We start from the raw sequence: 27,570 nt of genomic DNA on the forward strand, positions 1-27,570 counted from the left end.
GGGCTAAAAAATAATTTTTGTGGAAAAAAGATTTTTCATTTTCACGGCTCTGCGTTATAAACTGTAGTGAAACACTTAGGGGTTCAAAGTTCTCACAACATATCTAGATAAGTTCCTTGGGGGGGTCTAGTTTCCAATATGGGGTCATTTGTGGGGGGTTTCTACTGTTTAGGTACATTAGAGGTTCTGCAAACGCAATGTGACGCCTGCAGACCATTCCATCTAAGTCTGCATTCCAAATGGCGCTCCTTCCCTTCCGAGCTCTCCCATGCACCCAAATGGTGGTTCCCCCCCACATATGGGGTGTCAGCGTACTCTGGACAAATTGGACAACAACTTTTGGGGTCCAATTTCTCCTGTTACCCTTAGGAAAATACAAAACTGGGGGATAAAAAATAATTTTTGTGGGAATAAAAAAGAATTTTTATTTTCACGGCTCTGCGTTATAAACTGTAGTGAAACACTTGGGGGTTCAAAGCTCACAACACATCTAGATGAGTTCCTTAGGGGGTCTACTTTCCAAAATGGTGTCACTTGTGGGGGGTTTCAATGTTTAGGCACATCAGTGGCTCTCCAAACGCAACATGGCGTCCCATCTCAATTTCAGTCAATTTTGCATTGAAAAGTCAAATGGTGCACCTTCCCTTCCGAGCTCTGCCAAGCACCCAAACAGTGGTTTACCCCCACATACGGGGTATCAGCCTACTCAGGACAAATTGTACAACAACTTTTGGGCTCCATTTTCTCCTGTTACCCTTGGTAAAATAAAACAAATTGGAGCTGAAGTAAATTTTTTGTGAAAAAAAGTTAAATGTTAATTTTTATTTAAACATTCCAAAAATTCCTGTGAAGCACCAGAAGGGTTAATAAACTTCTTGAAAGTGGTTTTGGGCACCTTGAGGGGTGCAGTTTTTAGAATGGTGTCACACTTGGTTATTTTCTGTCATATAGACCCCTCAAAATGACTTCAAATGAGATGTGGTCCCTAGAAAAAAAATGGGGTTGTGAAAATGAGAAATTGCTGGTCAACTTTTAATCCTTATAACTCCCTAACAAAAAAAAAATTTTGTTCCAAAATTGTGCTTATGTAAAGTAGACATGTGGGAAATGTTACTTATTAAGTATTTAGTGTGACATATCTCTGTGATTTAATTGCATAAGAATTCAAAGTTGGAAAATTGTGAAATTTTCAAAATTTTCGACAAATTTCCATTTTTTTTTCACAAATAAACGCAGGTAATATGAAAGAAATTTTACCACTATCATGAAATACAATATGTCACAAGAAAACATTGTCAGAATCACCGGGATCTGTTGAAGCATTCCAGAGTTATAACCTCATAAGGGGACAGTGGTCAGAATTGTAAAAATTGGCCCAGCCATTAACGTGCAAACCACCCTTGGGGTTAAAGGGCACCGATCTCTCCACACCATTAACAGACGAGCACACAGAGTGTCGCATCCATGTATCCTCTTCTGCATCCAGGTCTAACGCCAGACAACCTGTCCTGTCCACCCGGAGACCTGAACTCTGTGGATGTACAGAGGCACCCTTTTTGGCATCCGAGCACCCCCCTCTGCATCACCACTATTTAGCAGATGATGCAAGAAGGCGGACGATCCCGCTCCACTTCCCTGTTAAGAGGATGGTGGATCGAGGGTTCCTAATTTTTAACTCTGCACCGTCAAAAGGGAGCGGCGATGGCAAGTGACTATGACCTGCTGGATGCAGCCGCGCATTCTGCCACTTGGCAGATTAACCGGGTATCTCCTGTGGTATACCTACCAGTATCCCTGCCCGATGTATCATCAATTAAAAATACCTCAGACTGTCAGATAGCAAATCTGGTTCGTTCCGTCTTGCGGCTTCGGGTTCAGCGCTCTACCCTCCCTAGCCGCCGCATGGATTGCTAGAGCAATGGTCTTCTGGCTGAAGACCTTAACTACTTTGATTCACACCAGTAACCTTTTCCCGAAGACAGTACAACTGGCCAATCAAATCTTTTGACCGGGAGACTAACAAAGGATCGTATTTTTCCTACAGACCCAACCAGCAGAGGAAGGGTTGTCCAGGACGGTCTAGATCTAAGGGATCTTGTTTCCAAAAAGGGGAACGAAAAGTAAGACCGATCCTGGACCTCAAACTTCTAACAACCTTTCACTAGGTGCTCCTTCTTTGGATGGAGTTCCTCCGCTCAGCCATTACTTCAACAGAAAAAGGTGGAGTTTCTGGCATCCATCGACATTCGGGATACTTACCCTCACATTCCTATTTTTCCCCTCTTTAACCCCTTCACGACATGCGCCGTACTAGTACGGCGCATGTCTTTTTTTTTTTCCCCTTTGATGTGGGCTCACATCAAAGTCGCGACATGTCAGCATGACAACTTGTCCCGCAAAAAATAAGCCCTTACATGACCATATTGACGGAAAAATAAAAAAGTTATGGCTCTGGGAAGGAGGGGAGCGAAAAGCAAAAACGAAAAAGGGCCGTGGCGTGAAGGGGTTAAAAAATTCCTTCGCTTTTCCATTTGTGAACAGCATTTTCAAGTCACGACCTTGTCCTTCGGCCTTGCTACCGCACCCAGAGTGTTCGCAAGGGTCATGGTGGCTGTCATGTTCCTCTTGCACCCTAGAGGCGTGGTCGTCCTGCCCTGTTTGGTCGACTGTCTAGCCGCTCTTCCAGGACTACGCTGAGTCGTCTATATCACTTGCGATACACTCTCACCTGGGCTGGCAGCTAAACTTAGACAAGTTCTCCTCCTTTCGAGCCCAGCAGATATCCTTTTTGAGGATGATCCTGCACACTTCCAGAAGGATGGTAATTCTCCCTCGAGACAAGGTCATGACCCTTCAACAGGGAGCTTGTGCACTTGATCACTCATCCCCTCATTTCATTCGATTTGCTAGGAGGGTTCTGAGGATAAATGGTGACAACAATGGAAGCAGTTTCCTTCGCTCCGCTCGGTTTCAGCAAGTCAAACAGACTTTCAGACGGTAGTCTCTGAACTCCTTCTTCATCCAGGGCCTTTCTCCCGGTTCAATGGTTATTAGTAATTACCAATGCCAGTCTTTTTCTCCCGATCATTGCTCTGGAGATCCGAACGGTAGTTCTACAGCAGGTCCACTGCCTTCTGGCAGGTCACCCCATCCAAATTCAACTGGATAATGCCACGGCTGTGCCATACGTCAATCATCTAGCAGGTACCCACGGTCAGGCGCCATGGCCGAGGTACCTCACATTCTCTGGGCGGCAAACATATTCAGCTGTGAGGGTTCCTCCTCAAGTGAGTGGGAACTTCACCCGGAAGTCTTCCATCAGATCTGCCTTCACTGGAGCTCTCCAGTTGTAGATAGGATGGCATCCAGACTGAACTCCAATGTACTCGAATTCGTGGTTCGGCCTCGAGATCCAAGAGCCATCTGCATGCTCTGGTTCTTCCGTGGTACCAGTTTCCATAACTCCCCTTCCACTACTTCCGAAAGCCTTTCGGAAGCAGAAAGGGCCCCAGTGATCCTTGGAAATCCGCACTGAGCACGTCAGTTTTTTGTTTGCAAAGCTAGTATCTTTCCGCTTTATTGCAACAAAACTGCAAGTAGGGACTTTCTCGCAGGGAGTTTTCACGCATAGTTCTTCCCTATCGCAGACAGGTAGATCATTGGGACCTTAATGGTCCTGGGAGTCTTACAGTAGACTCCTTTTGATCCGGACAGACTTTACTATTAGGGAAGGTCGACCTTTTTTTCTCTGCAATATCCTCATCCTGACGAGTCTTCGGAGCTAGCTGCTCTGTTCTTTCAGACTTTTTTTTCCTTATTACCTTTAAGGCAAGGTTGTCCTCAGGCCATCCCTGTCCCTTGTTGCCAAGGTGGTATTGTATTACCACTGTTATGAGGGCATCGTTCTTCTCTCATCTCTTTCGGCACCAGTCCACAAAATGGAATGAATTCCCCATATTCTGGACGAAGTGAGTGCTCTGAGTAGGTACGTCTCGAGGGCTGCTTCCTTCTGAAGGTTGGACGCTTTATTTGGGCTTCCTGATGGTAAGAGGAAGGCTTCCTGATGGTAAGAGGAAGGTTTTAGCCGTTTCATCGGCCATGCTAGCCTGGTGGATTCGTTTCACTATCCAGGAGTCCTTCCGTGATAGATGTCAGCCTATCTCCATGTCTACCGAGGGTTCTAGGCACCAGGCGTCGGCAAAGCACATCTGCAAGTTTGCGGATTCGTCCAGTCCGCATGCATTCTTGACTCTGCAGGCTGCGGTGGCGCACTTGTAATTAGCGGTTACACAGGGCCTGATCTGTTGTTGTTGTCCCCACCCAGGGACTTCTTTGGGACGTCCCACGATCTGTGTCCCCCAATGAGGCGAAGGAGAAATAGGGATTTTTGTGTACTCACCGTAAAATCCTTTTCTCCGAGCCATTCATTGGGGGACACCGCTCCCACCCTATTATTAGCTTGTGCTTGTTTTATAATTTGACATGCTATACTCTCATATATATGTGACATGCTATGTGCTCATATATTGTTATTGATCTCCTACTGTTTTTGCACTGTACTGGTTAACTGAGAGCCAGCAGGAGGGTGTATACTGCAGTGGAGGAGCTAACTTTTTTTTATCACTAAGTGTCAGCCTCCTAGTGGCAGCAGCATACACCCACAGTCTGTGTCCCCCAATGAATGGCTCGGAGAAAAGGATTTTTCGGTGAGTACACAAAAATCCCTTTTTTTTTTTCCATTGGTTTCACATGACGTGTGATGTTTTGAATTCTAGTTATTACATTTTTGTGGTTAGATGTGTTGACAAAAAATATGCATTTCTGCATTTATTTATTTTTGTTTTAAGGTGTTTACAATACAGGTTAAATATGGATATGTGGATATAGCGATACCACATGTGTAATGTGTTATTCTTAGTGTCTCTATTTGTGTACTCTGAAGTTTAGTTTTGTATTGTGTGCTAAAGATTATGGCAAAAGGTTACCTACTGTAAGTCACTGGCTGTCATCATTGCAAGCAATTTTAGCTGCTGTTAGAGGCAGATGCCGGCTGTATAATGCAGTTGGTATCTGCTGCATATAATACGGGCTCAGCTTCAGCACCTGCCCCATACATGCACATGCAACAACCAGAGGGAAAACAGCTTGTCGAACGACCACATTTTTTTATCGCCAATCTATAGTATAAGACTTGTATTAATTATTGATGAGGATCCGACTACTATGACCCTCATCAATTCTGACAAAGGCATCTTGTGTAAATGGTTTGTAGTGTGAACGTGTGACCTCAGATCCATTCATTATCTGGGTGCAATCCTGGCACATGCACACTACCTCCCCAATATACCCATAGAAATAAATATTTGTGGTCACACTATCTTTCCTTTCACGTGGGACACAGAGCCCCAGTTCTCATGCGGACCCCCTTCAATCATATTTTTATCATCTATTCTGTGGATTGGTAATAAATGCTAGTCATAGGACAAGTCCGTCACCGAAATGTCATATGCTAATGAAATGTGTATTTATTGATTTAGATGATCACAAAACCTGACGGGAAGCAGAGTAAAATGAAAATAAGCGTGTAGTAAAAAGTTACAGAACTTTTTCAACATTATTTAAAGAACAGCACTTGTGACATTAAAGTCACATCCAGAAAAAAAGAATTACTGAAATCCATAATTTTGTTTTTCATGATAAAAGCCTTGCAATTTCTTCATGCCACATGATTTTCTTACCAGATCCCAGTATGTCTCGTTTTCTTTTCTAGCAAAAAGAGAGTTGAATATCGTGAGGGAAGAGCTTAGTAAACTTACCCAGACCGAAGATGATGAACTGGATGACTTGGAATCGGAGACGGTGGTGGTAGAAAATGAAAGTTATGTCAATCTCAAGAAAAAACAGGACAAAAAATACTGCAACCCCAAAGCTTTACTTACAGAAAATGCCAAGATCTGTAAACACTTCAAGACGAAGCGGGTAAATAGCCCATATTTCACTGAACACTCACTGGAGAAATTGTGAATGGCCATATGTGTAATTTACAGAAAAAATGTATAGACAAATGACTGGCTCTGTAATGTATACACTAGTGATGAGCGAACATGCCCGGATAAAGTGTTTTGCTCGTGTGCTGACCAAGTGACTTCAACGTGCTAGAAAAATATTTTCGAGTCCCCACGGCTGCATGTCTCGTGGCTGTTCGACAACCTTATCACATGCAGGGACTACCTAACAAACAGGCACTCTATGATGCCCCCGGCCCATACACCTACAATATTGTTACAATGTGGAAGAGTATGCCCTGATATATTCTTAAAATGTATGAATTTGTAAAGAAAAAGCACTATGTAGCTTCTTACAAAATCCAAGCTTCTCGGGTGCTCAGTATGGGCCCATAGCAAGCGACAAGTGCTGTATTTATACTGAAAAGGGAAAAATCTATAGCCCTCACTTTTAGTGTATTTGTATTTCTAATTAAGAAATGTCACTAACTTGAATTATGTTACCAGGCTACTAAAAGTTACCAATCTATGCTGCAAGAAAGGATGAAGCTGCCAGCATGGGAGCAACAAGATGCCATACTGAAAAGCCTGGCAAAGCACCAGGTTCTGGTTGTATGTGGGATGACTGGGTAAGCCATGCATCCTAAAGAAGCCGCCGTGTCTTTTAGTCCAAAGTTCAATGCTTATTTTTACTATTATTATTATTTCTTTCTAGATGCGGTAAGACCACTCAGATTCCACAGTTTATACTAGATGCTTCGTTGCAAGGATCTGCCAACCTGGTTTCCAACATCGTGTGTACACAGCCGCGGAGGATATCTGCCATTTCTGTAGCTGAACGTGTTGCTCAAGAGAGAGCGGAGAGAGTTGGCCTCTCTGTAGGCTATCAGATTAGGCTGGAGAGTGTTAAGGTCAGCGCTATGCCAGGTTTCTAGGTTATGCTATTTGCACACTGCATTTTTGGCTTCTGATAAACACGCATGCCATATTTAATAGAAGCCTGTTACTGGAAGTGTTTGTGAATCATAGGACTCAATTTAAAACTACAAAAAAAATAGGTGTAATTGTTCCATGTAGTAAAGCGATAGAAACCTTAAACACCACACCAAAATGGTGGTCAAATTGATCTTCATTGGTTGAACGACGGTCTGTGGATGCAGCTTTCTTGGCACATACAGTAAACATATACGGTACTTGCCACAGTGCAAATCTAGATTGCCAAAAGTGCCAGTGATTGTGTAAAGTTGCTCACAAGTTTAGGTAAATGTCATACTTAATTTCAATCATTTCTACATGTGTTTTGGTTTTTTTTTTGTTTTTTTAATCCATGGGAATTTTTTCACTGACGAGGGGCTGTACCCCGAAACACATTGTCTGCAAATTGAGATTCTGGTTTGGCTATTATCCTAAGTCATGTCACAAGTCTCATTAAAGGGTCGACAATTGACTGTTAGGATTGCTACTTCCAATAGGTGGCACTAGAGTTCTAGTCCTCTTCCTCTCTGAAGAGACAATTTGTATATCTTAAATATGCGTTTCTAGTGGCTCATATACACAATTTGCATCCATCCTTCCATAGTACTTTGAAAAACACTGGAGAGTGTAGGTGGAAGGGGCCTTTTAACTTCTCTGTGATCCTGACCAGTCATAGGGCAAGGAAGGACTATCTCCTCGTGTGCTGTCCTGAGGGACGTCTCGAATCCAAATGATCTGTAGGTCTAATTCCCTTTTTCCTTCTGTTTGCAGTCTTCTGCCACCAGACTTCTGTATTGCACAGCTGGTGTCCTGTTGAGGCGGCTTGAAGGTGACATTGCTTTGCATGGTGTCACTCACGTAATTGTGGATGAAGTCCATGAGAGGACAGAAGAAAGGTAGGGTTACAGACTACTCACTGCACCAGGTATAACCAATCTGTTTCCCGGTCATTATAAAAGCGAACCTCTCATCAGTTTTGTGACATAACAGCTAAAATTATCGCCTTATTCAGCTTCTGCGCTGCATTCCATAAATCCTTATATAACCCTCTGACTCTCCCTGTATAACCCCGAAAAACCCTTTTAATTTTTCCCACGCTGTATGGTAATCTTTTTGGTCCAATCCAATGGGTGTTGCTTCGGACCTCTCCATCCCTCCCCCCGGCTGCTGTTCGTCGTCCTTGACATGGATGACACTTCCTCCGTTATCCCATATCGCCGTGAAACATCGCGCCTGCGCAGTATACTTACCCAACTGTAGGCGAAGTCAAAAAGCAGAAATGCGCATACGTCAGCAAACGTATTTTCGGTACATGGAAGTAATTCCGATAAATGAGCCGGAAATACGTGTGCGGCGCATGTGCACTTCTGTTTTTCGGCTTTACCTACAGTTGGGCAATATTGCGCTAAAAGCAGTATTTCTCTATCGCCTCATTGGGGGACACAGGAACCATGGGTGTATGCTGCTGCCACTAGGAGGCTGACACTATGGAAATAAAAAGTTAGCTCCGCCTCTGCATATACACCCTACCGACAGGAAGTAGAATATTCAGTTTAGCTTAGTGTCAGTAGGAGGTGGACACAGGTCTTTCATTAGACCCTTATCTACCTCAATGTGCGTTTCTTCTCAGGTTTCTGGAGGGATACAGGGTGAACGGTCACTCCTGTACTTCCACAAAGAGACTGAGTACAGCGTGTGCTGCCACCCTGTGTCCTCATACGTCTAGTCGGCAGGACCCCAGCCCCTAACACAGAAGCGTGTTGAGGTGATTCGGACCCAGGCCTGCCTCCGTCTCCCACCCACTCGCCCACCAGAGCCTGTCTGTTCGAGGAGATGCGGACATCCCACTATGCTGGATTATTGGATGTCCGATCTTGGATGGGGAGGTACTCTCTCTCTCTCTCCCCCCCCCCAGGTACAGAGTGAAAGACAAGATGAACACTGAAGAAAGAAGATCAGGAAAACATTTCCTTTATTGTAATAGTGGGCCCCTTAATTCAGGTTACCTTTGCAGCAGTTTTAGGGCTCTCTTCGCCGCTTCCCCCGTGCTCCGGTGGTCATCTGATGTAATCTAGGTCCCGGCTTCTTCCGGGCCTAGCTGCAGAGTGGGGCATCAGGGGTCTTTTCCCCTTTAATTTTAGGGGTATTGGGGGCTGCAGGCGTTGTTTTGCAGCGTTTTTCACTCCTCCGCGTTGCTCCCCCATCCTCCGGCGGTCACCACCTCTAATTTAGGTCCCGACTTCACTTGGGCCTAGCTGCAGGGCTGGCTCCGTCCCTCTTCTTCCTGCTTTTCGGGTGGGCTTTTCTCCCGCCTATCTTAGTCAGCTCCTTCCTGCCGGGACTTAGCTCCGTCCGGCGCTTGGCTCTGCCCCCTGGTCCCGCGGCTTAGCTCCGCCCCCTTTTCCTGTCTCAGATCAGGCTTTTCAGCATGTGTCCCTGCACTGTGCGCTTTTTCACTCCTGGACCTGGGCACCCTCTTGTGACTGCCATTTTTTCCTCTTGGTGGATCCAGATTGTACCTTTTCTCTATCGCCTTTCATTGGGGGACACAGAAACCATGGGTGTATGCTGCTGCCACTAGGAGGCTGACACTATGCAAATAAAAAAGTTAGCTCCTCCTCTGCAGTGTACACCCTACCGACAGGAAGTAGGATATTCAGTTTAGCTTAGTGTCAGTAGGAGGTGGACACGGGTCTTTCATTAGACCCTTATCTACCTCAATGTGCGTCGTTTCTTTTCAGATTTTTCCAGAGGGATACAGGGTGAACAGTCACACCTGTAGTCCCACTATGCGGACTATGAGTACGGCGTGTACTGCCACCCCGTATCCTCATAGATCCCTCTCCAGGACCAAGATCCTAGCACACCAGCGTGCTCAGAAGTCCGGTCCTGGCTCCGTCCCCCACCCACTCGCCCACCAGAGCCTGTCGGTTGGAGGAGACGAGGACGTCCATCACAGCTCCGTGGACGTCTGATACCTTCAGGTTAGTAACTGCGTGGGATGTTTAGGTGAGTATTTCCCCTAAATTTCCAGATCTTCCCCTTACTCTCTCACGGTGTGGGGGAGTAGTTGGCCCTAAATACGCTGCACTATCTTCTATGGCGGCGCTGATTTTATTTTAAAAGGGATCCTAGGGGCACCAAGACGAGCAGTGGCTCTGCACTACGGGCTATCCCCTTCATCGGGGCCGCAGTGCCCTCCCTGCGGCCACACTGCGCAGCGGCCGCAATGTCACTTTTCTGGCGACGCCGGCACCGCTCCCCCCTGCGGCCGCCCTGCGGGCTTCGGCGCCGCGATCCCCTTTCCGGCGGCGCCGGCCTCTAATTTAGGTCCCAGCTTCTGCCGGGGCCTACTTCGGCGCCGCGTCCCGTCCTCCCTGCGGCTCTGGCAGGCTGCCGCGCTGCTCTGCGGTGCACTGTTCCGGGGCCGCGGTTTCTTTTCCAGCGGCGCCGGCCTCTCCTTTAGGTCCCGGCTTCAGCTGGGGCCTACTTCGGCGCCACGTCCCGTCCCTGCGGTCCTGGCAGGCTGCCGCGCTGCTCTGCGGTGCACTGTTCCGGGGCCGCGGTCTCTTTTCCAGCGGCACCGGCCTCTAATTTAGGTCCCAGCTCCCGCCGGGGCCTACTTCCGGTACCGCGCTCCTTCACTTCCGCTTTCTTCGGGCGGGCTTTCTCCCGCCCGACAAACTGTGCCCTGCAATCTCCGCCTACCGGCGCCATGTGGGCTGTCTCCGCCCCTTCCCCCACGTCGCTGCTGAGCCAGGGCAGGAGATTCCAACGTGCTCGCATTTTCTCCTGGGGGCACAGCACATCATCTGCGCGGATCACACCAGAGGCTGCAGGGCAGCAGCTCCATCTTTCTGTTCCACTGCTGTTCTTCAGGCCTGCAGTAAGTTCCGGACAAGAGTGCCCCAGATGTGTCTACCTGCTCTCCTAGGGGCTATTGTTCCTGAGGAGCATCTTCCAAGCCGTGCAGCCTTCCATCTGGACACCGCAGCGCCTGCCGTGAGTACCTCTGCACCGCAGTTTGACTCAAACCCCTAATCTTCTGACATTTCCCTTATGGGCCCGTTCGGTCTAATTTTAAGGGAGGTCGCTCCCGGCCTCCTACCTTTTCCTGTGTCTTAGTGAAACACTTTCAGGGTTCGCCTTGTAAGCAACCCACATTTTGTTCCCGCTGCTCCGCCTCAGAGCGAAGTCCCCACCCCAGGTTGGGCCTCCCCTCTGTCTCTATCAGTAGCGGATCTCACACGGGTGTCCCAGACCCTTGTGTCCGTGCTCGATCGGTTGCCCCTGCAGCCTTCCGTAGTAGCCAGCGGGTCGCAGGAAGCTCTGTCCGAGTTTTCCAATACAGGCCGCGAAAGATTCAGTCGGGAACGCCAGTCTGAGTTATCTTCTCGGTCCATCTCGCCCCACGGTCTTTCTCTGCGGTCGAGTTTCCCCTTATCCCCCCCCCCCCCCCCGGAGTCAGGCGAGGCTTTCTCTGATGTGCCTTCGGAGGATAATTTGGGGCCGGAGTCGAACCATATCTTATCATGAGGGATATGGTTCAAAGCCTCATTGGAGCGTCCAATCTGACTTGTGGCTACAAAGATTCCTCTACGAAACCTGCAGATCAGGCGGTTTCGTTTAGACGGTCTAAACTACCTCCCAAGGGATTCGCTCCTCATCCTGAATCGAGGAGCTTCTGGCCAGAGAAAGAGCGAATTCGACCAGACGTTCTCAAAGAGGAAAGCGTCTTGGAGTCTCATATCTCTTTCCTCCGGATCTCATCGCCAACTGGAATGAGAGGTGATGGAGAACGACCTCTCCCCCTGTGGATCCGCCGGCCGCTAGACTTGCCACCAACACAGTCCTCACGCTGTCCGGTGGGGCGACTCTGACAGGTTCCATCGATAGGATCATGGAATCCTTTGTGAATTCGGCTCTCGAACCTGCCGCATCATCCCTATGCCCGCTTGCACTTGGGTTTCGAAGTCGGTATCCGAAGGGGCTAAAACAACTCCATTGGGGCATTCTAGCCGGAGCTCCACCAGACTGGCTGGCGGAAGTTACCACCCAGATTACTCATGCCGGGGAATAATGTGTTCTCTGGACGTCGCGTCTTCTGCCGCTCAGACACCCGGTAATGTTGTTGCCAGCCGTCGTTCTGTTTGGCTCAAGAGTCATCAAAGAAGTCCCTTACGAGCCTGGCTTTTTCAAGGATCACGTCTTTTCGGTTCCAAGCTGGACCAAGTTATTAAGGACGCCACTGGCGGCACCAGTTCTCTTAGGCGGCAACTTCGGTCCTTTTCGGCCTTTTTTGCGTCGTTTCGCGGCATCAGATTCCTTTTCGCAACAGAGGCCACAGGCACGTTAAGAAAATAAGGTATTCTTCGACTCACTCCTTCCTGGCGTCCCCGCTACTCCTAAGGTGGATTCTCCAGGTCCAGGACTGGAAGTTCCACCTAGGCATGACCCACGACTAGACTCTAGCCCGTTTCTCCTGTTCCTCAGGGACGTCTGGGTCTCCTCAGTAGAGGACGCATGGGCCAGGGCACTTGTATCCTCTAGATACAAAATCTTCATTTCACGGCCCTGGGATCGTTTTCTTCGAATCCCAACCTCCAGGAGACCCCGCTCTAGTCCCGGGTTTCTTTACAGCCATTGTTTCCCTCCTTAGATCCGGGGTAATCGTTCCCGTCCCAGAACAGGAACGGTTCAACGGTTCACAGGCTTCTCTTCGAATCAGAGGACGACAAGGTTCGTCCCAGTCCGGATCTCAATTTGCTGAACAGGAGGTTTCGTCGGAGACACTTCAGGATGATATTCCCTCGTTCAGTAATCGCTTCCATGGAGGCTCAGGAATTTCGGTTTCAGGCTCCCGAAAGTCTATCCATCTTCCCGACACTCTAGCCGTTGCGGGTGGCTCGTCAACAGGAAGAAGTTCCATCTTGTTCAGCGCCTCGTATCTCCGGGCATGTTCTTCGACACTTGTCGGACCAGAGTCTTCCTTCCCGAACACAGGATATCCCTCCTTTGTCAGGAAGTTTGCTTGCTCCAGGGTTTTCGGCTCCCCTCCTTTCCGATGGGCCTTAAAGGTCCTAAGGAGGTTGGTTGCAACATCGGGAGCAATTTTCCCTTCGCCCGTTTCATTCAAGACTTCTTCAGCAGGCTATTCTATCACAGGGGGACAGGTATGTCTTCTCCCTGCATCGTCCGATCCGGCTTTCCCCCCGGGTCAAACGGTTCCTCGACTGGTGGCCGAGGTCACTTCTCTTATCCCAGAGTAGATCCTTCACAGCATATCTTTCCTTTCAGTTCCCTGGCAGGTGGTGACGACGGACGTCAGCCCGCTCGGTGGAGGCGCGGGGCTTTGTCACCTGTTCTTTTCAGGGTTGTTGGTCGGTGCAGGAGTCCTCCTTGCCGATCAATGTCCTCGAGTTCCGGATCATCTTTCTGTCTTTCCTTCACTGGGTAAGGATTCTCAGCAGCCTAGACAGACAATGACACAGCAGTGGCATATATCTACCACCAGGGGTGGACTCGGCGGTCTCTGGCCTCGGCCGAGTTTCCAGGATCCTCCTTTGGATAAAGGTAACGGTCCTGGTGAGCTCCGCAGTGCATGTCCCCAGCGTGGACATTTAGGCCGCCGACTTCCTCGGCCGCGAGGGCCTTGTGGCAGGGGACTGGTACTTCAGGAGGTTTCCTATCGGATTGCTCTTCGATTGGGGGACTCCAGATGTGCACCTCATGGCGTCCCGATTGAATAGGAAGGTCCCTTGGGTCGGTCCAAGGTCCCGCGATCCTCTCACAGTGGTGTTAACACTCTGGCCATTCCTTGGTTGCAGTTCGCGCTCCCCTATCGGTTCCCACCCCTTTCCCTTGCTTTCCAAGCTGTCGAAAAGATCAAGGCGGGATGGGTGTCGGTCATTCTGATCGTCCCGGATTGGCCCAGGAGGTCTTGGTTTGCGGACATCATCAATCTTCTCCCGGTCACCCCTGGTGCCTTCCAAACAGACCCGATCTGCTGTCTCAGGGTCCGATCTGCCACCCGAATTATCGGTCGCTTAGTTTAACGGCGTGGCTGTGGACTCCACAGTTCTAAGAGCGTCCGGTCTTTCGGCCCGGATGGGTCACGCTATAATCCAGGCTAGGAAGCCTTCGTCTTCTTTCAGGATCTACTATCGTACCTGAAAGGCTTACTTTCGTTGATGCGAGTCCAACCGCTTTTCACCTATGTCCTTTCCCTGCCTTCCATTTGGTTTTCCTTCAGGCAGGACTGGATTTGGGCTTCGCTCTCAGTTCCATAAAGGGCCAGGTTCCTGCGCTCTTCTTCCCTTTAAGAAGACGTTATCTTCTCAGCCACAGGTTAAGACCTTCCTTCAAGGAGTAGCCCACTCTGTCCCTCTGTACAGGGCCTCTGTGGATTCATGGGATTTAAAGGTTGTGCTGGTTATTCTCAGGGGTTCCCCCCTTTTGAGCCTCTCGGGGAGTTTTCCCTGTCAGTTCTATCTCGGAAGGTGGCTTTTCTCAAGTCCATCTCTTCGATCCGCCGCGTGTTTGAGTTGGCGGCCATTTCTTGCCGACCTCCTTTATGGTTTTTCCATTTGGTTTTCCTTTATGGTTTTTCCACCAGGACAAGGTGGTCCCAGGCCTCCGCCTTCCTTCTTTTCACGAGGTGGTTTTCATCTTTCCACCTCAGCGAGGACATCGTTTTGCCTTCCTTTTGTCCAGCTCCGACTCATCCTCTGGAGCGATCGTTGTACAGGCTGGACCCCGTCAGGGCAGTGAGGATCTCCCTGGCTAGCACGGCCGCTTTCCGAAAGATGGATTCTCTTTTCGTCATCCTTGATGGCGTGCGTAGAGACCTGCTGGCTTCCAAGGCGACTATTGTTCGCTCGATCAGAACGGCAATTTTGGAAGCTTACCGGGTCAAGAACAGAGTGCCCCTCCTGAGATAAAGGCTCACTCTACCCGGGCAGTCGGCGCTTCCAGTGTGGTACGTCACAGGGGCTTTCGCCGACGGCTTTGCAAAGCGGCAACCTGGTCTTCCATCCACACGTTTCGCCGGACTACGGCGGACTCCAGCCTGGGCAGAAGGATCCTGCAGGCGGCAGTGGTGAGTCCTCGTACTTGATGGAAGTCTGTTTTTCCCACCCCAGGGACTGCTTTGGGACGTCCCATGGTTTCTGTGTCCCCCAATGAAAGGCGATAGAGAAAACAGGATTTTTGGTTGCTTGCCGTAAAATCTGTTTCTCGGAGCCTTCATTGGGGGACACAGCTCCCTCCCAAGTTGAACAGCTCTGTTTACTGTATACGTTTGAGTTCTTTGAATACTCTTTGAGTGCTTGAAACTGTTAATCTATGGAGCGCCGTGGAATTTGTTGGCACTATGTGGATAAAGTTTATTATGTTATTATTATTCTTTCTCTTTTACACGTTGCTTCTCCTACTGCTTTCTCACTAACTGAATATCCTACTTCCTGTCGGTAGGGTGTACACTGCAGAGGAGGAGCTAACTTTTTTATTTGCATAGTGTCAGCCTCCTAGTGGCAGCAGCATACACCCATGGTTTCTGTGTCCCCCAATGAAGGCTCCGAGAAACAGATTTTACGGTAAGCAACCAAAAATCCTGTTTTTCCCGTGGAGCCTCCTCTTCTTGGCACAGCAGCCCTACAGTCTGGAGCTGAATACAGGATGACTGCATGTACTGAGAGTAGCTGCTTGGCAGCCCGACACTCTCCTCGGCTCTCCTGCCCCCTAACCTTCTGCCATCCGTTAATGGGTCTGCTCATCATGCCTAATTCTAAGGGAGAGCGCTCTCGTCCTCCCACCTCCTTTTCTTCTTCTTCTGCTCTCATGAAACACTTTGTGTGCTCTTCGTGCAAATGCAGGCTCCCTTCAGGTCAGTCCTCTCCCCACTGTCAGGACTGCATCAGCCCCCCTGTGCCCACTGTCTAGGAGTGCCCTTCTGTCCCAGGTGGAGTGAGGCCCCTATTCTAGGGTGGGCTTCCTCTCTCATAGTTCGTAGTGGATCTCACCAAGGTGTCCCAGACCCTGGTGTCCATACTTGATAGGTTGCCCCTCCCGACTTCCGTAGTTGCTAGTGGGTCACAGGAATCTCTGTCTGGGCCTTCCAACGCAGGACACAAGGGATCCAGGCAGGAGCACCGTTTTAGGTCCTCTTCCCGCTCCATCTCGCCCCCAGTCATTCCCGGCGGTCTGCCTCTTCCCGGTCCTCCTCTCCTGAGCCAGGCGAGGCGTTTTCGGATGCACGATCAGAGGATGATTCAGACCTTGTTTCGAAACAAACCTCCAACATGAGGGATATGGTCCAGAGCCTCATTGTTGCGGTCAACCACACCTTTAGCATCAAGGACACCTCTATGGAACTCGCAGATCAGGTGGTTTCGTTTAGACGGTCTAAACCACCTTCCAAGGTCTTTGCTCCTCATATAAAGAATTTGAGGAGGTACTTGCCAGGGAAAGAGAACACCTGACCAGGCGCTTTAAAAGAGGGAAGCGCCTCTGTGTCCTGTATCCCTTTTCTCCCGAGCTCACTGCCAACTGGACAGCTTCTCCGGGGGTGGACCCGCCAGTTTCCAGAGTGTCCACCAACACGGTCCTCCCGCTTACTAATGGAGCATCCCTCAAGGATGCCAATGACAGAATTAAGCATGCTCCAAGCATAAACTGGACCAACGAAAGAGTGACAGGGAATAATTAAAAAAATCAATTTTATTTGGTAGCCATAGAGAAAAACCATTAAAATGTAAAATATAAAATCATGTGTGTGTGTGTATGTATATATGTATATGTGTATATATATATATATATATATATATATATATATATATATATATATATATATATATATATATATATATATATATATATATATATATATATATATATATATATATATATATATACACACACACACAAATCAAGATACATATCATGCAATATCTATAAGGCAGGTCTGATTCCTGTTATGTACTATATACCCCAAAACAGGCTAAAAATATATAAAAGTGAGAAGGACAATATATTGCATATGCTATACAGGAATTAAAGCAATAAAATGTGTGTATAGAATATCATAAAATATAATAATATCCCAAAAATTCATAGTGAAGTAAAGGGTGCAGAAAAGTGCTATGTGCAATGTTCTCAGATGTCACTTGCCTCTAAAGATGCATGTAGTGCAAAAAATGTGCATAAGGAAAAAAGTGCTGTATGCAGATGCAATCAATATGCCACTTATAAAGAATGGGGGGAATGTTCCAAAAACTTGATAATGTGCACCCCGGGATGGTCCCTGCATCAGGAGGTCTTCCATCAGATTTGCCTTCGATGGGGAACCCCGGATGTGTGCTTCATGGCGTCCCGACTGATCATGAAGGTTCCACGGATCTTCTCCAGGTCCCGTGATCCTCTCGCTGTGGGCGCCGATGCCTTGGCCATTTCTTGGTTGCAGTTCGTGCTTCCCTTTCTGTTTTCCTCCCCTTCTTCCCAGGCTGTTGAAGATGATCAAGGCGAATGGGGTGCCGGTCATTCTGATCTCAGCGGATTGGCCCAGAAGATCTTGGTTCGCAGAGTTAGTCAGTCTTCTCGCGGACGCCCCTGGAGACTCCCAGAAAGGCCTGATCTTCTGTCCCAAAGACCGATCTGCCACCAGAATTCTCAGTCGCTCAATTTAACGCCATGGCTGTTGAAACCGCAGTTCTGAGAGCGTCAGGATTTTCTGATCGGGTGATTCACACCATGATCCAGGCTAGGAAGCAGTCATCTTCCTGGGTCTATTTTCGGACCTAGAAAGCCTTTTTCTGCTGGTGTGAGTCTAATGACATTCCGCCGATGTCACTTTCTCTCCCTTCCATTCTGGCATTTCTCCAGGCAGGACGCTAGCCTTGCCCTTAGTTCACTAAAGGGTCAGGTATCAGCCCTTTCCATTCTTTTCCAGAAGACCTTAGCTTCCCGCTCTCAGGTCAGAACCTTTCTTCAAGGAGTTGCATATGCGGCTCCTCCGTTCCGGACTCATTTGGACCCCTGGAACCTCAATCTTGTTCTGGAGGCCCTGAGGGGTTCTTCCTTTGAACCTCTCCGGGAGGTTTCCCTGTCCGTTCTGTCCTGGAAGGTGGTGTTTCTTGAGGCCATGACCTCCATTAGGCGCGTCTCGGAGATGGCGACACTTTCCTGTTGCCCCCCTTTCTTGGTTCTTCACCAGGATAAGGTGATTTTGCGACCTCCGCCTACCTTCCTTCCCAAGGTGGTGTCCACCTTTCACCTGAATGAGGGTATTGTCCTCACTTCCTTTTGTCCTGCTCCGACTCATTCTCTGGAGCGTTCACTGAACAGGTTAGTCCTGGTCAGGGTGGTGAGGACCTATCTGGCTAGGACCGCCCCGTTTAGGAAGACGGACTCTATTCGTCATTCCAGATGGTGCGCGAAGAGGCCCTCCGGCCTCCAAGGCTACGATTGCTCGCTGGATCAGAACTGCAATTTCGGAGGCTTACCGGGTCAAGAACAGAGTGCCTCCCCCTGGGATTGAGGCTCACTACCCGGCAGTAGGCGCCTCCTGGGCAGTACACCATGGGGCATCTGCCCTACAATTTTGCAAAGCGGCAACCTGGTCTTCCATTCACACGTTTGCCAAATTTTATAAGGTCCATACCTACGCTTCGGAAGACGCCAGCCTAGGCAGAAAGATCTCGCGTACGGCAGTGGCGAGTTCTCTGACCTGAATGGAGTTTTCTGCTGTTCCCTCCCCAGGGACTGCTTTGGGACGTCCCATGGTTCCTGTGTCCCCCAATGAGGCGATAGCGAAAACAGGATTTTTGGTTGCTTACCGTAAAATCTGTTTCTCGGAGCCTTCATGCCTTCATTGGGGGACACAGCACCCCTCCCAAGTTGAACAGCTCTGTTTTATTGTGTTATATTGTTAGTTTTAGTTTTCTATATTTTACATGTTGCTTCTCCTACTGCTTTCTCACTAACTGAATATCCTACTTCCTGTCGGTGGGGTGTACACTGCAGAGGAGGAGCTAACTTTTTTATTTGCATAGTGTCAGCCTTCTAGTGGCAGCAGCATACACCCCATGGTTCCCGTGTCCCCCAATGAAGGCTCCGAGAAACAGATTTTACGGTAAGCAACCAAAAATCCTGTTTTCTGCACAGGCACGAAATGTCGCACGGCGATGTGGATGATGCAGGAAGCGTCATCCACATAAATTAATGGAACAGCAGCTGGGGGAAAGGGTAGTGTGCTCATCGGGCCGGACCATTAAGGTTACCATACAGCACGGGAGAAATTAAAAAGGTTTTTTCGGGGTTATACAGGGGGAGTCAGGAGGGTTATATATGGATTTAGGGAATGCATAGCAGACACTGAACAAGGTGATGTTTTTAGCTGCTATGTCACAAAACTGGTGACAGGTTCCCTTTTTAAGGAGCTTTGCATCTTTTTTTTTCTCATTACGAAGCAGTGACCTTATCTATCTTTTCATTTTCTTTAATCCAGTGACTTTCTGCTTTTGGTTTTGAAAGATGTCATGATCAAGAGACCAGACCTAAAAGTTTTGCTCATGAGCGCCACAGTGAATGCAGAGCTCTTTTCACAGTACTTCTCTGGATGCCCAGTAATTCATATACCTGGTAAGGTAAAAAGTCATTCTAATGCCAGTCTAGTCCTAATTTACCAGGATAAACTAGCCATAGTGCACATGATCATAAAAATAATAGAACAAATCTTTATTGGGTACTAGTAGAATCATCTGGCTCAGTACGGGTCTGTTTTTGTTTAAGTGTTGTAAAAAAAAAAACCAAACCTTAATTCGCTACTGATATGAAGTCATCATGTCCAAGTAATACGCAGAAATTTTAAGCCTCTGTAGTGGTATTCCAAAGAGATTTCAGTTAAGTTGCTTTTCAGAGCTTTTTTTGTGCAAAAATGTAGAGTATGGTAGGTTCTGTAGGTCTTAGAGATCTCCACCCGGTGTAAGATATTACAGTGCATCTGATTTACCTATTTGCAATATTTAGTGCAGATTGGTCCAGTCAAATAGACTTCAAATTAACATGTTTTCTTATTGAAAATAGATTTGGGTCGAAAAAGCATAAACTGTCGGATTTAATGGGTTCCCACATTTCCAGCACTATTCTTCTTGATTTCCAGCGTTGACCCAGCTTCTGCCATATTTATCCTGATTATCGGACCTGCTGTGTGACACAGTAACAATAATCCTTAGTGCCCTGCATAATAAAAATGCCCATCACTGTGGCCTTTACATAGTAAAACACCCCCTTAGTACCCGAGTCTAGATGGTGAAATTGCCCCCTAGAAAATATGAATGCCCCTGTGAGTGCTCTAACAAGTAATTCACAGGTTTTTTCCCCTCCAGAAATCAGTAATGTTCCTGCGTGCCCCTTCCAGTTACGATACCCTGAGTGTCCCTATAATGTAATAATGCCTCGTAAGCGCTTATGGATTATTGCTTCTAAAAAGTAATAATGTTCTGAGTTTCCCCTTAGCAATTAATAATGCCCCGAGTGCCTCAACAAAAGTAATAATGATTTGAGTTCCCCAAATGTAGTTATAATCTCTTCTGAGCCTCCCCCTATTTATAGTAATGCCCCCTCATTCCCCCACACACAATTATACTGGCCCTGATTCCCTTTAATGTCCCTCGCGTCCTCCACACAAATACTACTGTGAGGATGTAACAAATTAATGTCTCCCAGAGTCCCCTCCCCACAAGAACATATACTAATAAAGCTTATGGGGTTCTCCCACAAAAAGTTGAATTGTGCCCACCTGCCCCACCCCCCAAAATAAACACATGTGGAATCATATACTTAATTTCAGTTGTTTCACACTTTTTTGTTATGTCTTATATTCTAGGTTCTTCAAAGTAGCCACCTTTTGCTTTGATGACTGCTTTGCACACTCTTGGTATTCTCTTGATGAGCTTCAAGAGGTAGTCACTGGGAATGGTCTTCCAACAATCTTGAAGGAGTTCCCAGAGATGCTTAGCGCTTGTTGGCTCTTTTGCCTTCACTCTGCGGTCCAGCTCACCCCAAACCATCTCGATTGGGTTCAGGTCTGGTGACTGTGGAGGCCAGGTCATCTGGCGTAACACCCCATCACTCTCCTTCTTGGACAAATAGCCCTTACACAGCCTGGAGGTGTGTTTGGGGTATTGTCCTGTTGAAAAAAAATGATGGTCCAACTAAACGCATATCGGATGGAATAGCATTCCGCTGCAGGATGCTGTGGTAGCCATGCTGGTTCATTTATGCTTTCAATCTAATATATAAAGCTGAATGTGTGTGTGCATGTATTGCATATCCAAGCCCTTTCCACTTCCTGCCGACTGCAACTCAAAAATATTTCACGAATCCGTTCATTCCTCAACCATGAATCTGCAAAAACCCTAGTCCATGCCCTCATCATCTCTCGCCTTGACTACTGCAACCTCCTGCTCTGTGGCCTCCCCGCTAACACTCTCGCACCCCTCCAATCTATTCTAAACTCTGCTGCCCGACTAATCCACCTGTCCCCCCGCTATTCCCCGGTCTCTCCCCTCTGTCAATCCCTTCACTGGCTCCCCATTGCCCAGAGACTCCACTACAAAACCCTAACCATGACGTACAAAGCCATCCACAACCTGTCTCCTCCATACATCTGTGACCTCGTCTCCCGGTACTTACCTACCCGCAACCTCCGATCCTCACAAGATCTCCTACTCTACTCCCCTCTTATCTCCTCTTCCCACAATCGTATACAAGATTTCTCTCGCGTATCACCCCTACTTTGGAACCCTCTACCACAACACATCAGACTCTCGCCTACCATCGAAACCTTCAAAAAGAACCTGAAGACCCACCTCTTCAGACAAGCCTACAACCTGCAGCTACCACCGATCGACCAAACCGTTGCATGACCATCTCTACCCTCACCTACTGTATTCTCACCCATCCCTTGTAGATTGTGAGCCCTCGCGGGCAGGGTCCTCATTCCTCCTGTACCAGTTATGACTTGTATTGTTTAAAATTATTGTACTTGTTTTCATTATGTATACCCCTCCTCACATGTAAAGCGCCATGGAATAAATGGCGCTATAACAATAAATAATAATAATAATGTCCGGGATTGGCATCTGCACCGTCGCAGCTACAGCCACAAAATTTTGCACAGTCACACATCTGGACCCCGAGAGCGTCATAGGCTATGTTGTGAGGCGAAATGTTAACCCCGTGCGTTCCAATTCACCAAACAATTTTGCCCCTATCTACATAATGGAGAAAAAGTGAAAGGAAAAGTGTTGGAGGCAAATTGACAGCTGCCAGATGTGAACAAGGGGGACTTAAAGAATGAGAGTGATGGCGCCAAAGAGTATATACCGTACAGTTGCTAAGGTGGGGCCCCGACATGGGATACTCACTACACAAGGGGATATGAACACACACACAAAATGCGCCACACACTACCACGTGCTTGAACACATATACCACCCTCAGCACACATTTCACCACACATACACCAACCTCGCCACATAAAAGTCGAAACACAAAAGTTGCCACTCAAAACTCGCCACGTGCAAAACTCACCTCATGGAAAACTCGCCACACGTAAAACTTGCACACGCGGAAAAATTGCCACATGCACAAAAGTTGCAACACATGCAAAAGTTGCCTCCCACAAAACTTGCACCTACTCAAAACGCACCACCCATAAAACTCGCCACGCGCAAAACTTGCTGCAAAGAACTTGCTACACTAACCTGTCACATGCAACTCGACACACAAAAAGTTGCTACACGCATGTCGCCACACAAAACTCATCTCACAAAAGTCGCTACATGCATGTCGCCACACGCAACTCAACACACACAACTTGACACATGAAACTCGCCCTAAAACACACACAAGTCTGGTATTATCCTTCAAAAATTAAAAATCTGATTAATAAGCAGACAAACTACGGCAGCTGTCAGTCACATGACCTGTCTATTATGTGTATGTGTGAGCTAATATATACTGCCAGGGAGGAGGGCTTCCTGTTGGCTGGGGATTTATCAGGCTGCCAATTTAGCTTACAAATACTGAGGTAAAAATACTGACCAAATAACGTGTGAACAAGGTCTAATACAGGAGGAGATGACACACACATTAATACTATATACAGGAGGAGATGACATACAGGTACATACTATATACAGGGGAGATGACACACAGGTATATACTATATACAGGAGGAGATGACATACAGGTACATACTATATACAGGGGAGATGACACACAGGTATATACTATATACAGGAGGAGATGACATACAGGTACATACTATATACAGGAGAGATGACCTACAGGTACATACTATATACAGGGGAGATGACATACAGGTATATACTATATACAGGAGGAGATGACATACAGGTACATACTATATACAGGAGGAGATGACATACAGGTATATACTATATACAGGAGGAGATGGCCTACAGGTATATACTATATACAGGAGGAGATGACATACAGGTATATACTATATACAGGAGGAGATGGCCTACAGGTATATACTATATACAGGAGGAGATGACACATGGGTATATACAATATACAGGAGGAGATGACATACAGGTATATACTATATACAGGAAATGACATACAGGTGTATACTATATATAAGGGAGGCGACAAACATGTATATACTGAGGGGAAAATGAGAGGTGTGAGGTGAAAATGAAAAGGTGTGAGTGCAAAATGAGAGGATTGAGGGAAAATAGTGGAGTGATCAGAAAATGACAGATGTGAGGTCGAAATGACAAGTGTTAGGGGGGAATGAGAGGAGTGAGGGAGAAAATGAGAGAAGTGAGGTGCTAAATGAGAGGGGTGATGGGAAAATAAGAGAAGTGAGGTGCTATAACTAACCACAGATATTTACTATGCCCAGGCAACGCCGGGCTCTTCACCTAGTTTTGAATAAATCCCCAACAGTGTCACCAGCAAAGCACCCCCACACCATCACACCTCCTCCTCCATGCTTCACGGTGGGAACCAGGCATGTAGAGTCCATCCGTTCACCTTTTCTGCGTCGCACAAAGACACTGTGGTTGGAACCAGAACTCTCAAATTTGGACTCATCAGACCAAAGCACAGATTTCCACTGGTCTAATGTCCATTCCTTGTGTTCTTTAGCCCAAACAAGTCTCTTCTGCTTGTTGCCTGTCCTTAGCAGTGGTTTACTAGCAGCTATTTTACCATGAAGGCCTGCTGCACAAAGTCTCCTCTTAACAGTTGTTGTAGAGATTTGTCTGCTGCTAGAACTCTGTGTGGCATTGACCTGGTCTCTAATCTGAGCTGCTGTTAACCTGCGATTTCTGAGGCTGGTGACTCGGATAAACTTATCCTCAGAAGCACAGGTGACTCTTGGTCTTCCTTTCCTGGGGCGGTCCTCATGTGAGCCAGTTTCTTTGTAGCGCTTGATGGTTTTTGCCACTGCACTTGGGAACACTTTCAAAGTTTTCCCAATTTTTCAGACTGACTGACCTTCATTTCTTAAAGTAATGATGGCCACTCGTTTTTCTTTGCTTAGCTGCTTTTTTTTCTTGCCATAATACAAATTCTAACAGTGTATTCAGTAGGACTATCAGCTGTGTATCCACCAGACTTCTGCGCAACACAACTGATGGTCCCAACCCCATTTATAAGGCAAGAAATCCCACTTATTAAACCTGACAGGACACACCTGTGAAGTGAAAACCATTTCCGGTGACTACCTCTTGAAGCTCATCAAGAGAATGCGAAGAATGTGCAAAGCAGTCATCAAAGCAAAAGGTGGCTACTTTGAAGAACCTAGAATATAAGACATATTTTCAGTTGTTTCACACTTTAAGTATATAATTCCACATGTGTTAATTCGTGGTTTTGATGCACGTCCAAAAGAAGGTGCACAGTGTGTGTAATAGGGTTATGAAGGGGGAAATTTATCAAACGTGGTGTAAAGTGAAACTGACTTAGTTGCTCTTAGCAACCAATCAGATTCCTCTTTTCATTCTTCAGACTCTTTGGAAAGTGAAAGGTGCAAATTGTCTCTTCAGAGAGGAAGAGGACTAGAACTCTAGTGCCACCTATTGGAAGTAGCAATCCTAACAGTCAATGTCGACTCTTTAACGAGCCTTGTCACATGACTTAGGATAATAACCAAACCGGAATCTCAATTTGCAGACACTGTGTTTCGGGGTTCATGTGACAAGGCTTGTTAAAGATTCGACATTGACTGTTAGGATTGCTACTTCCAATAGGTGGCACTAGAGTTCTAGTCCTCTTCCTCTCTGAAGAGACAATTTGCATATTTCCCAGAGGAGCATTGCGGCTTTAAGTCTCCTCACCTCGACATGCTTATCATGTCACTCTCCGCAAGGAGAAGCGATACTTCTTGGATCCCGATGAAAGTGAAAGGTAGAATCTGACTGGTTAATAAGAGCAACTGAGTCAGTTTCACAGATCATAATGGCAAATAATTTAAATACAGATCAAAGAAAATGGATTTTAAGAATATTGGAAATCTCAAAATGCTGAAACAGTTAGAGCAAATTGGGTTGAAACATTTGGTAATCATGCCCCAAAGAGACCAACCATTTACCGCATTCGTGACAAATTCGATGCTACTGGCTCAATCCTTAATGCTCCAAAAACTGGTCGACCCAAAACAGCCTGTACAGAAAATAATAAACAACGTGTTGCTGAAACATTTGTTCAGAGTTCAAAAAAGTTCACCAGAAGAGTCTCTTTAGAATTGGGAATTTCAGGAGCTTCCATCATGCGAATCCTGAAATCTATTGGGTGGTAAGCTTATCGTCCACGTCTAATTCATGGTTTATTGGAGGATGATCCAGACAGGCGGCTGCAATTTAGTGAGATTATGCTTAACGAAATTGAAGAAAATTCAATAATTTGTAATGACCTTATGTGGAGTGATGAAGCTTTTTTCAAATTATCTGGCCATATTAACAGACATAATTGTATTTACTGTGAGACCTTAGCTCCCTGCTTTAGCACAGACTTTAGCTGTACTTCCACACTATACCCACTGAAACACAGAACTGAAAGTGGGTTCAGGACCACTGACCCCTCTGCTCCCCTCTTTAGTTACCCTAGTTGCTTTGAAGCATAAGAGACTTAGGACCACCACTATCTAACCAGGAAAAAATTATGCACAATGCGATCAATAATAATGAAATATGCAGAAAAACAACCTTTAAAATAATAAACATTTTTATCACAACTGCACCCACTGGAAAAAAAAGTGAAGTTTCTATTGTCTCATGGGAAAAAGATACTGGTTAATGATCATGTGAAGGTGGTATTGTATGTTTTACATACTGTTTCAGTACCCGTGTATCACTCCACTGGTCTCCATCGGGTTTGGTATTTATTTATTTATTTGGTACAGTTGAAATCAAATTACCGTATGTATAAATTTGCTAAACTGAGTGTATGAACTATATGTAAAGTGACTGAAACTTTTATATTCCAGGTCGTACTTTCCCGGTGGACCAATATTTCCTGGAAGATGCCATTGCCAAAGCAAGGTGAATTATGAAGTTTAAAGGGATATTCTGGGTACAAGAAATGATCACCAATCCACCGGAGAGGTGACCACATCTTGAATGAAGGGGGTCCAACAACTAAGACCCTTAGCAGTCAAAATGCAGCATCTGAATGGAGGAGCAGTGTATGTAGTGCCTGTGCGCAGTGTATGTAGTGCCTGTGCGCAGTGTATGTAGTGTCTGTGCGCAGTGTATGTAGTGCCTGTGCGCAGTGTATGTAGTGCCTGTGCGCAGTGTATGTAGTGCCTGTGCGCAGTGTATGTAGTGCCTGTGCGCAGTGTATGTAGTGCCTGTGCGCAGTGTATGTAGTGCCTGTGCGCAGTGTATGTAGTGCCTGTGCGCAGTGTATGTAGTGTCTGTGCGCAGTGTATGTAGTGTCTGTGCGCAGTGTATGTAGTGTCTGTGCGCAGTGTATGTAGTGTCTGTGCGCAGTGTATGTAGTGTCTGTGCGCAGTGTATGTAGTGTCTGTGCGCAGTGTATGTAGTGTCTGTGCGCAGTGTATGTAGTGTCTGTGCGCAGTGTATGTAGTGTCTGTGCGCAGTGTATGTAGTGCCTGTGCGCAGTGTATGTAGTGCCTGTGCGCAATGTAGTGCCTGTGCGCAGTGTATGTAGTGTCTGTGCGCAGTGTATGTAGTGCCTGTGCGCAATGTAGTGCCTGTGCGCAGTGTATATAGTGTCTGTGCGCAGTGTATGTAGTGCCTGTGCGCAGTGTATGTAGTGTCTGTGCGCAGTGTATGTAGTGTCTGTGCGCAGTGTATGTAGTGCCTGTGCGCAGTGTATGTAGTGCCTGTGCGCAGTGTATGTAGTGCCTGTGCGCAGTGTATGTAGTGCCTGTGCGCAGTGTATGTAGTGCCTGTGCGCAGTGTATGTAGTGCCTGTGCGCAGTGTATGTAGTGCCTGTGCGCAGTGTATGTAGTGCCTGTGCGCAGTGTATGTAGTGCCTGTGCGCAGTGTATGGAGCAGCTGGATTGCCGCTGTATTAGTTCTCTATGGT

At 47.1% G+C, this 27,570-nt stretch overlaps 1 protein-coding gene across 4 annotated transcripts in view; it reads left to right on the top strand.

Annotated features, from left to right (window-relative positions):
• Positions 1-27,570, top strand: part of DHX57 (DExH-box helicase 57) — a 90,084-nt gene that overhangs the window by 21,240 nt on the left and 41,274 nt on the right. For all 4 annotated transcript variants that reach the window (XM_069769063.1, XM_069769061.1, XM_069769062.1 and 1 more), the window contains exons 7-12: positions 5,771-5,979; positions 6,513-6,634; positions 6,721-6,916; positions 7,752-7,876; positions 19,483-19,616; positions 26,503-26,557. In XM_069769063.1, coding sequence (XP_069625164.1) covers positions 5,771-5,979; positions 6,513-6,634; positions 6,721-6,916; positions 7,752-7,876; positions 19,483-19,616; positions 26,503-26,557 — 841 coding nt within the window. The remainder of the gene's footprint in view (positions 1-5,770; positions 5,980-6,512; positions 6,635-6,720; positions 6,917-7,751; positions 7,877-19,482; positions 19,617-26,502; positions 26,558-27,570) is intronic.

This window comes from Ranitomeya imitator, chromosome 5, assembly GCF_032444005.1.
Source record: "Ranitomeya imitator isolate aRanImi1 chromosome 5, aRanImi1.pri, whole genome shotgun sequence".
In the NCBI taxonomy this organism is placed as follows: domain Eukaryota; kingdom Metazoa; phylum Chordata; class Amphibia; order Anura; family Dendrobatidae; genus Ranitomeya; species Ranitomeya imitator.